The sequence below is a fragment of the Sorghum bicolor genome, chromosome 2 (genome assembly GCF_000003195.3).
Source record: "Sorghum bicolor cultivar BTx623 chromosome 2, Sorghum_bicolor_NCBIv3, whole genome shotgun sequence".
Taxonomy (NCBI): Eukaryota; Viridiplantae; Streptophyta; class Magnoliopsida; order Poales; family Poaceae; genus Sorghum; species Sorghum bicolor.
In genome coordinates, this window is record NC_012871.2 from 12,595,077 (window position 1) to 12,604,492 (window position 9,416).

The 9,416-nt window shown below is 39.8% G+C and overlaps 1 protein-coding gene across 2 annotated transcripts; it reads left to right on the forward strand.

The window, feature by feature from the left end:
• LOC110432334 lies at positions 5,219-7,907 on the forward strand. 2 transcript variants are annotated; one of them, XM_021452522.1, is made up of 5 exons: positions 5,219-5,746; positions 6,165-6,327; positions 6,434-6,500; positions 6,584-6,815; positions 7,004-7,907. In XM_021452522.1, the coding sequence occupies exons 1-5, from the start codon at positions 5,658-5,660 to the stop codon at positions 7,212-7,214; spliced, it is 762 nt and encodes a 253-aa protein (XP_021308197.1). In that variant the 5' UTR covers positions 5,219-5,657; the 3' UTR covers positions 7,215-7,907. The 2 variants fall into 2 exon arrangements, with proteins under 2 accessions (XP_021308197.1, XP_021308198.1); XM_021452523.1 differs by having other exon boundaries at positions 5,220-5,746; positions 6,170-6,327.

Genomic DNA, 9,416 nt, shown 5'->3' on the forward strand with positions numbered 1-9,416 from the left:
TCTCTTTCTCTTATAGTTAATTTTTCACCTCAATCTACCTAATGCATGTAGATTGAGGTGGATTGAAGTGCAAGTAAAAAAAAATTGCAGGTACGAGATCAACGTTGGGTCGGGATTGAGAGGGACAATATTTGATTTCACCACGAGACCAACCAACGTTGGTCCAGATCAAAGTTTAGAGTGCACTATTTTTTTTTCGCTTAACTTATTAGCATGAATTTATCAAGAGGAAATAGTTTATATGACAAAAGAAAACGCCCTGTTAGTTACCACTGCATTGCTGTCTTCTTTCACAGCCAATATGCTAGTAACTTACAGCAACTAGACAGCCAAGACAGAAGAGGTAGTACGACAACTGGATGACGATCTACAGCTACTTCTTAAATAGCCAGATAGAATAGAACGCGTGAAAACATGTGTGGGGGAAACGTCACTACAGCTACTGCTTAAATAGCCAGAAAACAGTTTTAAGGAGGCGCTGACCAGATGGGACAATTTAGGATGTCTGCGTTAGCTGGGCCGAGGACAGGATGGCGTCATGCTCTGGTTGGCCCACTCAAGAAGGAATGAAGGGTGGGGGTGGGTTTTGAGCCCATGCTATTCATTTTCTTTATTTAGTTTCAGTTTGATTTCAAAAAAACAAGGTATTTATATTTCCCAAAATTGCTTTGTTTAATTTACATGTAGATGAACTATGTGGGCAGAGACTTCGAAAAGAAAGAAAAATCCTAGAGTATTGTTTGAATGCACACACTCTTTGTGGAAATAGCCGGTTGTTAATGATAAAGGTATTATTCTGCTTTTAGTAATATTGTTCTTTTCTTATCTTTCATCTAATTCATAAATTAAGAATAGCCCTCAAAATACCAGGATGTTGCTTCCTAAGTAATGTGTAGTAACCATTTATTTTTATTTCCTTACCAAAATGTTTTAATCTCCTAAAAAGCAAAGAGGCCCTTTGAAAGATACATAACATTCAAATTACTGTCATTGCAAAATTATCAATGGGTTGAGTTTGCTGTTATATATTTGAAATTTTATTAATTTCATACAGTGACAACCATAGCTTGTGGATTTTCAAATTATTTTGAGATTAAAAATAGTAGAAAATTTTGAAAAGAACTCTTTGATCTACTAAATGAGAAGGGGGACAACTAAGTTATCTAATCCTACCCTTGAAGACCACAATACCAACTAGTGAAGTCATTAAATTTTTTCACTGCTTCTAGACATTGGTTCCTTACAAGAGAAGTATACGACAACCGGATGACAACCTACAATATGGTTGAGGAGTATTGATTATATATAGGATGTGGTGCTAGGTTAATGATGAAACAAAAGTCAGAATAGGGGGAAACGCCACTATCGATACTATTTATTAAATGGTAGGGAAGCAGAGCTTTTGAAAAAGTGTTTGACCATAACATGACAATTTTAGAGTGTTTGTCATAGTCATGAAAATTGTGCTTCTATAATGTGAATTTTATGACTTTATGATCTTAGTTTATTAGGTTGATTCTACAATTATAATAAGTAGATTTTATGATTTTACGATCATATTAGTAACGGTCCTATCACAGTACCATTAAAGTTCCGATTTGATTTAGGATCAAGATTTTGACAATCTTGGTGTCTAAGTAGCTAGATCGAGGAGAGGATGGTGTCAAGCTCTGGTGCATCCACTACACACCGCACTGTAGACATGTGAAAGGTCCTAATATGGCTAGAGGGGGGGTGAATAGCCTATTTAAAAAATCTACAAAACTCACTAGAGCAAGTGGTTAGTAAATAACAAAGCGTAGCTTTTTGCTCTAGCTCTAAAGGGGTGTTTGCAAGCCACCTATCCAACAATTCTAGTTGATATAATCACTAGGCACACAAGAGCTATGTCACTACTTACACTAAAAGGCTACCTAAAGTTTCTATACAAGTAAGTAAGCTACTCTAGTTTGCGGGAATGTAAAAAGAGATGGTTTGATCTTTATACCGCCGCGTAGAGGGGATGAACCAATCACCGGGAGAAATCCAATGAACAATCACAATGGAGACACACAATTTTCTCCCGAGGTTCACGTGCTTGCCGGCACGCTACGTCCCCGTTGTGTCGACCAACACTTGGTGGTTCGGTGGCTAAGAGGTGTAGCACGAACCTCGTCCTCACTAGAACACCACAAGAACCTACCCACAAGTGAGGTAACTCAATGACACAAGCACTTTACTAGAGTTACCTTTCGGCTCTCTGCCGGGGAAGGTACAAGACCCCTCACAATCACCGGGAGATGGCCACGAACAATCACCAACTCGTGTCAAAGCTCCTCCGCTGCTCCAAGCCGTCTAGGTGGCGGCAACCACCAAGAGTAACAAGAAAACCGCAGCTAGAATGATCCCCAAGTGCCACTAGATGCAATCACTCAAGCAAATGCACTTGGAATCACTCCCAATCTCACAAAGATGTTTAATCTATGAAGGAGATGAGTGAGAGGTGTTTGCTTAGACTCACAAGAATGTTATGTATGTTAGAATGCTAAGAGTGTGAGCCCCAAGCCGGCCAAACACGTATAAATAGCCCCTCAAACAAATAGAGCCGTTGGCTCTTTCACTGGGCAGACTACGGGGTCACCGGACGCTCAACACCTGCGTCCGGTGCTCCAATGTCAGCCACGTGTCGCCTCGTCAGCCACGTGTCGCCTTTTGAAACGCTCGTGTCAGAGTCTAACGGTCACCTGCATTGCACCGGACGCTGAGCAAGTTGGCACCGGACGCGTCCGGTGCACACCGGTCTAAAACATAGAGAGGTCTGCAAACGCGCGAGGTCACCGGACGCTCCAGCCTACGTCCGGTGCTCACCGGACTTAAACCCAGGGATCACTGCAAAACGCGCGGACACCGGACTCAGAACACCGGACGCTCCAGCCTGCGTCCGGTGCCTTACCCTAGCTGAGCCAGGCACTGACTGCACCGGACGCTCAGACTCAGCGTCCGGTGCTCCAGAAGCTAGCGTCCGGTGAGTGTTCCTCAGCGAGAAACACTCCCGTGACTTGTCCAACTATCCCACCGGCGCAAGAGAAGATATGCACTTCATTTTCTCAAAAGCGCCGAAGAGAGAGGAACCCATCCTCTCTCTACCCTTCAAACTCCACCTCCTTCTCAAAGTGTGCCAACACCACAAAGTGTGTACCAACAAGTGCACGTGTGTTAGCATTTTCACAATCATTTTCTTCGAAGGAGTTAAGTTAGCTCATTAGGTTCTAAATGCATGCACATGAACAATGACACCTAGTAGCACTTGATAACCGCTTAGCCAAAGAATTCCCCTCTTTATAGTACGGCTATCTATCCTAAATGTGATCACACCCTCTATGGTGTCTTGATCACCAAAACCAAAACCCTAAGCAATACCTTTGCCTTGATCTCCATAGGGTTTTGTTTTTCTCTTTCTTCTTTTCCAAGTTGAGCATTTGATCATCTTGTGGTCATCACCATGATCATCACTTGCTCTATCACTTGGCATGTACCAACCTCATTAAGTCTACACACACTTAGCATAGAGGTTAGTACTAGGGTTTCATCAATTATCCAAAACCAAACTAGGGCTTTCAACATGGCGATTCCCTCAAGGTCAGTTTCAAGAAAACTAGGAGAATTTTTTTTGCCCATGCTATGCATCTATTTTTTACCTACATCCCAATTTGATGTGACAAGTCTAGCTATTTATTTCATGAAAGTATTTGTTTTAAGTTAAATTTAGTCAAACTATCTAGGCATACTTTCAAAATAAGAAAATTCTTGGATTTTAATATCGTGCTCGCATTGTTTCATTGTAAATGTGATTCTTTTGTTGTTAATAATCTTATACTTTTTTATATAATTCCTACTATATTGGTTTACGCAATTGGTTTCAATTCATATACTAGCATTTTTTGTATGTTAAGAGCAACTCTTAGAAGTTTTTGGATATTACTTCAAAATTTCAAAACTAAACTATGCTTAGTAGTTGTTCATGTTTCTTTCCTTTGAAAATATTTCATCTTCTAAAACCAAGAGAGTCAATTTAAAGTTTCTTACTAACATCATTTGTATGTTATTAAGAGAAAGTCTTAGAATGTATATAGAAATGACTTCAAAAAAGTCTTTACTAAAGTATGCTTAGTAAGAGCACTCCAATTGCAGAAACTATCATAGTTTCTATAGACATTAATTGTAGTGCCACATAAGCATTTTGCTAATGTGGCAAGGTAGTTATTAAAGAGAGAGTAAAAATTATAGAAACTGGGTCTAAGTTAGAAATCATGCCTACACCAGATTTCAAGACATGAAGTGATACGATTGGTTGAGAATAGAGAGAGAATGAATATGATTGGATCAAAAATTATTCTATAGAAACTATCCATTGGGATCACAGTTTCTATATACATAGTGTCTATAGAAATTAATAGGTATAGAAACTATTGGGACTGCCCCAACTATTTCATCTTCTAAAACCTAGACATGCATTTTAAAAATTACAATAAATCAAATAACTTTTTAGACGTACAAGATTCATAGGTATTGTACTTGAACTTAATCTTATATACTTTTCAATTCATCAATCTAGGTAGGGCGCCGCCAAAGTCCTCGCTTGCTGGTTTTCTGTCTCCTATTTTTTCAATCAAATCAATCTGTTTCATATTTTTTTCTATTTATTGACATTAAAACAGTAGAAGATTGTGGAAACATCCTCAGAACTACTAAAAAAAATTGTGGATCAATCCAAAATCACAAGGTTTTATTTATTGATCACCACTTAGCTATTATTGCCAATTGTTATTTTCTCTATCCTACTTGTATGGATTTCTTGCTCTTTCGAAGTGTCTCGGTTGTAAGCATATAGTACTTTTGAAAGCCATAATAGTAAAGTCTAATCCTATGTAGTTCTCAAAACAAAAGAAGCCATTTGGTATAACTCCAACTCTAGCTAAAACTACTTTAGCTGACTTTTATGATACAACAACTTTTTCTAGCTCTAACTTCACAAATTAGAAAAATATTTGGTAAAATAACTTCTCGTAGTAAATAAAATACATGAAATGCCCATTATGTCCTTTTTTCTCTTTCTTTTTTCTTTTCTTCCTTTATTGCTCCTTTAATATATTTTTTTATTTTTTCTCCTCCCATTTATGATTTATTATCTCTTCCTCTCCCATTTCTCTCTCTCTCTCCCACACAGCCACCAAATCTGTTGATGAAAACGGCCTTTACGGTCTCCGCAATGAATTGGATAATACTAGAAATCACGCGATTCTAGGCCGTAATCGCTGCCTCTGCGCGACCCATCAACAGATGAGATTATTATAATCGTACAAAGCAAACGATTTTGCACATACAAAAAGTACGAACAATCCAAAAGGGGTCCCCCAAAGTCCATCCATCGGTCTTTCCGTCTCCACAAGCTTCTTCTTCATCTTCTCCTCCGTCCTCTCTCCCTTCACCGCTTTTCTTGACCCTCTCTCTCTCTCTCTCTCTCCTCCCACCCAGACGGAAAGCTCCGAGCTTTCCCTCTCTAGTCTCTACCCCAGGGAGGAGAAGGAAGGAAGACAGCTGGCACAGTCTATTGGCGCTGGGGGCCGGCAACTGACTAGGATCGAGAAATCGGGTTCTTGGACGGCGGCGGCCTGTCCATGGCGCAGCGGGGCGAGCTGGGGCGGCAGCTCCCGCTGAGAGGCCCCCTGAAAGCCCTAGAGGCAGACATCCACCACGCTAACGCCATGTAAGCATCTTTACCTCTGACCCCGCCCTGGATTGTGCGCTATTTTGGGCATTTCTCGCCTCGGTTGCGCCTTGGATTAGATTTTTCTTATAACCGTAATTTGTGCGCTGAAATTGGGGAAAGTGCCCAGTTTGGAAAAAAGGCCGTACTTTGTCGACTCCCAGCGTAGGGTACTAACTTTGTAAATTCACTCCAATTGATCAACGAATAGAGTAATTCAGGGAGTTCACCTGCGGTTATGCTAGGAATTAGGGAAAAAAAACATAATCGGTATGTTGGCCAGCCATAATCCATTGCATTTCTGAAGAATGCTGCTTTGGAATAACAATTTTTCTCCCCTATGTGTGTTTCAATGCTGCTGTGATGATTGGTTATTAGGTTGGACGGTTTCAACTTACTGCTGGTTTGCAAATTCTAGGGCAGATGCAGTTCAGAGGAATTATGGTGGAGCATGCGTGCAGATGAGGCTGTCGTTCAGCTCCCTGGCTCCGTTCTTCTTGTACTTCATCCAATGGCTGGACTGCGGCTGCTGTTATGCTCTTCCCAGCTATTTGGGACTGTTTCATATTCTCATATGCAAGGTAAAACTGCAGTATGGAGTTTTGGAATTTGGACCTCTTATATTTGTTTTTCTGAACAGGAGACCTGAATTTCAAGCATTAAAATCTTTATACTTCGTTCATGCAGGTTTACGCTGATGGAGATAGCTCGGTGTCGACATATGAAAGGCGGGCAAGCCTGAGGGAATTCTATGGTAATCTCTAGCCCACATGGGCACTTCGTAACCTCCACTTCAATCTGCTTTGGACTAATTCTCATAAGCTTCTTGCATTGCAGCAATTATCTATCCTATTCTGCAGCAGCTTGAGAGTAGTTTGATTGAGAGGGACCTGAAAGGGAAGGGTCGATGCAAAGATATAGTGAGTAGGAGGAGGATGGAGGATTGGAAAAAGATTTCTGGTAAAGACCTTGAAAGGGAGGACGAATGCGGGATTTGCATGGAGGCATGCACCAAGATGGTCCTGCCTAATTGCAGTCATGCAATGTGCATAAAGTGCTATAGAGACTGGTAATTACCTTTCATAATTTTTATATTCTGTATGCAAATTTGAACAGGCTTATGCAATTTGGATTCTGAGTCTAATTATATCACTACATTTTAGTTATTTAATAATACAATGTATGTCCATGTGTTGTTATAACTTTTGTTGCCTTCTATTGATAGCTTTGCTTCATGTTATATTATTGTTGGTATAGGTATAAAAGATCAGAGTCTTGCCCTTTCTGCCGAGGAAGCCTCAAAAGAATCCGCTCAAGAGACCTTTGGGTGCTTACAAATTACAATGATGTCATTGACCCTGCACATTTAGAAAGAGAAAACGTGAGGCATTTCTATAGTTATATTGACAGCTTGCCCCTAATACTTCCTGATAGTATTTTCTTTTTCTATTATGATTATCTACTATAATGCGGAAGCAACATACATCATATGTGTAAATTGCAAAAGCAGATGAAATCCATAGATGAATGGCCCTCACTTCACTTTGACCACATGCATGTGTATTTACTCACAGGGTACTAATGTAACATTAATGCAACCATGAATAAAATTGTTAGGAGGTATCCATTGTATTGTCAAGTGAATACCTTTTCAATTCTTTCTACCGTACCTACATCATGGTAGACAAAAGAATCTCTTAATTTGGATCCCTATCTCCTTTTTTTATAGGGTTCTGCGAATGAAGCTACTCCATTTTCTGTTCATTTTCATTAACGTATTGTTTTAATTGTACCAAGCAAGTGCATCCTGACATGAACTAATTTTTTTTTAGCCAAGCATTGATTATTGACACAGGTTATTACATTTTATCATTTTGCAATATACCAAGTGTTTATTTGGAACTACAAGAGCAGGTAAAGGTACACTCTGGTTGTGTTATCAAATTGATTGAACTGAATGAAGAAACAATACTGTATCTCTGTTTATATTCAGTCATACCTCCTAGTACTTGACACAGGTCATGGCATGAGAAGTAAATGTCTTGTATAAAGTACTTACAAAATCATCTGCTACAAATAAAGCAGCTGTGCATCTGCGATGTTTAACGAAGTGTATGGATATAGTTGGATTTGTGGCAATGTAACATTTCCTCTGCTTCAACGAGATCTTTCTTTGATCCTACTACGTACTGTATATCGTTTTCTTAATTTAGGCCTCGTTTAGTTCACCCAAAAAACTAAAAACTTTTCAAGATTTCTTGTAAAATTGAATTTTGCGGCATATGCGTGGAGCATTAAATATAGATGAAAACAAAAACTAATTGTACAGTTTGCTTTTAAATCGCGAGATGAATCTTTGAAGTCTAGTTACTCTCTGATTAGACAATGTTAGTCAAATAAAAACGAAAATGCTATAGTGTTAAAATTTCAAAATTTTTTGGATCTAAACAAGGCCTTTTGCAAAAGGGAGATGAAAACTGAAAAGGGGAAGGTCTTTTACTTTTTTGTTCTAAATAAGCATGGTTGATCATAATCTGTAAGCACGTCTATGCTTAGAAGTAGCTTGAGAAATATCATTTTTTTGAGGTGAAATTAGAATCATGGTTCACTTACAAAGTTAATTAATCTGATGTATTACTAATAACCTTCATATGACATCATAGTACATTTCAGTCTTGCATTTTTTTTTTTTTTGAGGAAATCATCTTATCTTTTCTAAAAGGGTTGATAGGTTGATAGTATTTATTTATGGCCTATGATAATAGAGAAATATTTGGGTGACTTATATTATTCATTGGACTAAAGAGGCCATATAACCTTTAATTTTTTTTGAGGGGAATATAACCTTTAAATAGAGTATAATAATGGGTTGATCCGTGACGACTTGATTTTTGAGGCCCCACAAGATTGGTGCAAGGTCATGGGCGGGTCGGCCCATTCTCGCTCCATTCTCATTTCCATCCTATGCTGGAAGGGGCATTGAGAGGACAGCGGTTGGACAAGAATGGGCCTTTTTTTATTGTAGATGCAGTTTCTATACAGTGTGGGCTTTTAACAAGATGAAAGGTAGGCCTGCTCGTTACATTACAGTGGGCCGACGTGACGCCTGTGGGCCATGGCCCACAGCAGGAGGCCACCGTTGCTTTTATTATAAGGCAGAGGAAGGAGAGGAAAGTCTGGGCTTCTGCTCGGAGGTGGCGGTAATGGCAAAAATCGTCATTGAGTGAACCGAAAAGGAAAAAGTCTATTTTTTTTTTGTCTTTCTTAACTATCACAAAAGTCAGATTTTTCTCTCTATTGAACTTTGAAACTAGAAATAGTTCTTCCCCATCTTCCACAACCGGCAACTTGGGAAAAAAATTGAGTAGGGACCGTCCACACCAGCGCGTGGTACGGACGACCACTCAGATTAGGACACGTGGCCAAGTTGAGTCGTTCCGTGCGCTGGCTCGCGACTCTGCCTCCTAGACATATGGTTCGCAATTATGCCTCCTAACGATAGCTCCGAGCCTCCGAAGGAGCCGGCTAGTTGCTGCGACTCTGCACCGACCAAATTCCCTCTAAGCCAATCCTCACCCGAACTCCTGCCCCCCAAACGGACGCTAATCCGGAGTCTCGTATGGACCGCACAGACCGTGAGCCGATGAAGAAGTGCAAATGTCCACCCTTG

What these genes read in the sequence shown, in the direction of transcription:
- LOC110432334 (XM_021452522.1), top strand. Translation starts at nt 5,658, where the DNA reads ATGGCGCAGCGGGGCGAGCTGGGGCGGCAGCTCCCGCTGAGAGGCCCC. An exon ending in TTCATATTCTCATATGCAAG is followed by an intron (nt 6,328 to 6,433) that starts GTAAAACTGCAG and finishes TCGTTCATGCAG; the next exon opens with GTTTACGCTGATGGAGATAG. An exon ending in AAGCCTGAGGGAATTCTATG is followed by an intron (nt 6,501 to 6,583) that starts GTAATCTCTAGC and finishes CTTGCATTGCAG; the next exon opens with CAATTATCTATCCTATTCTG.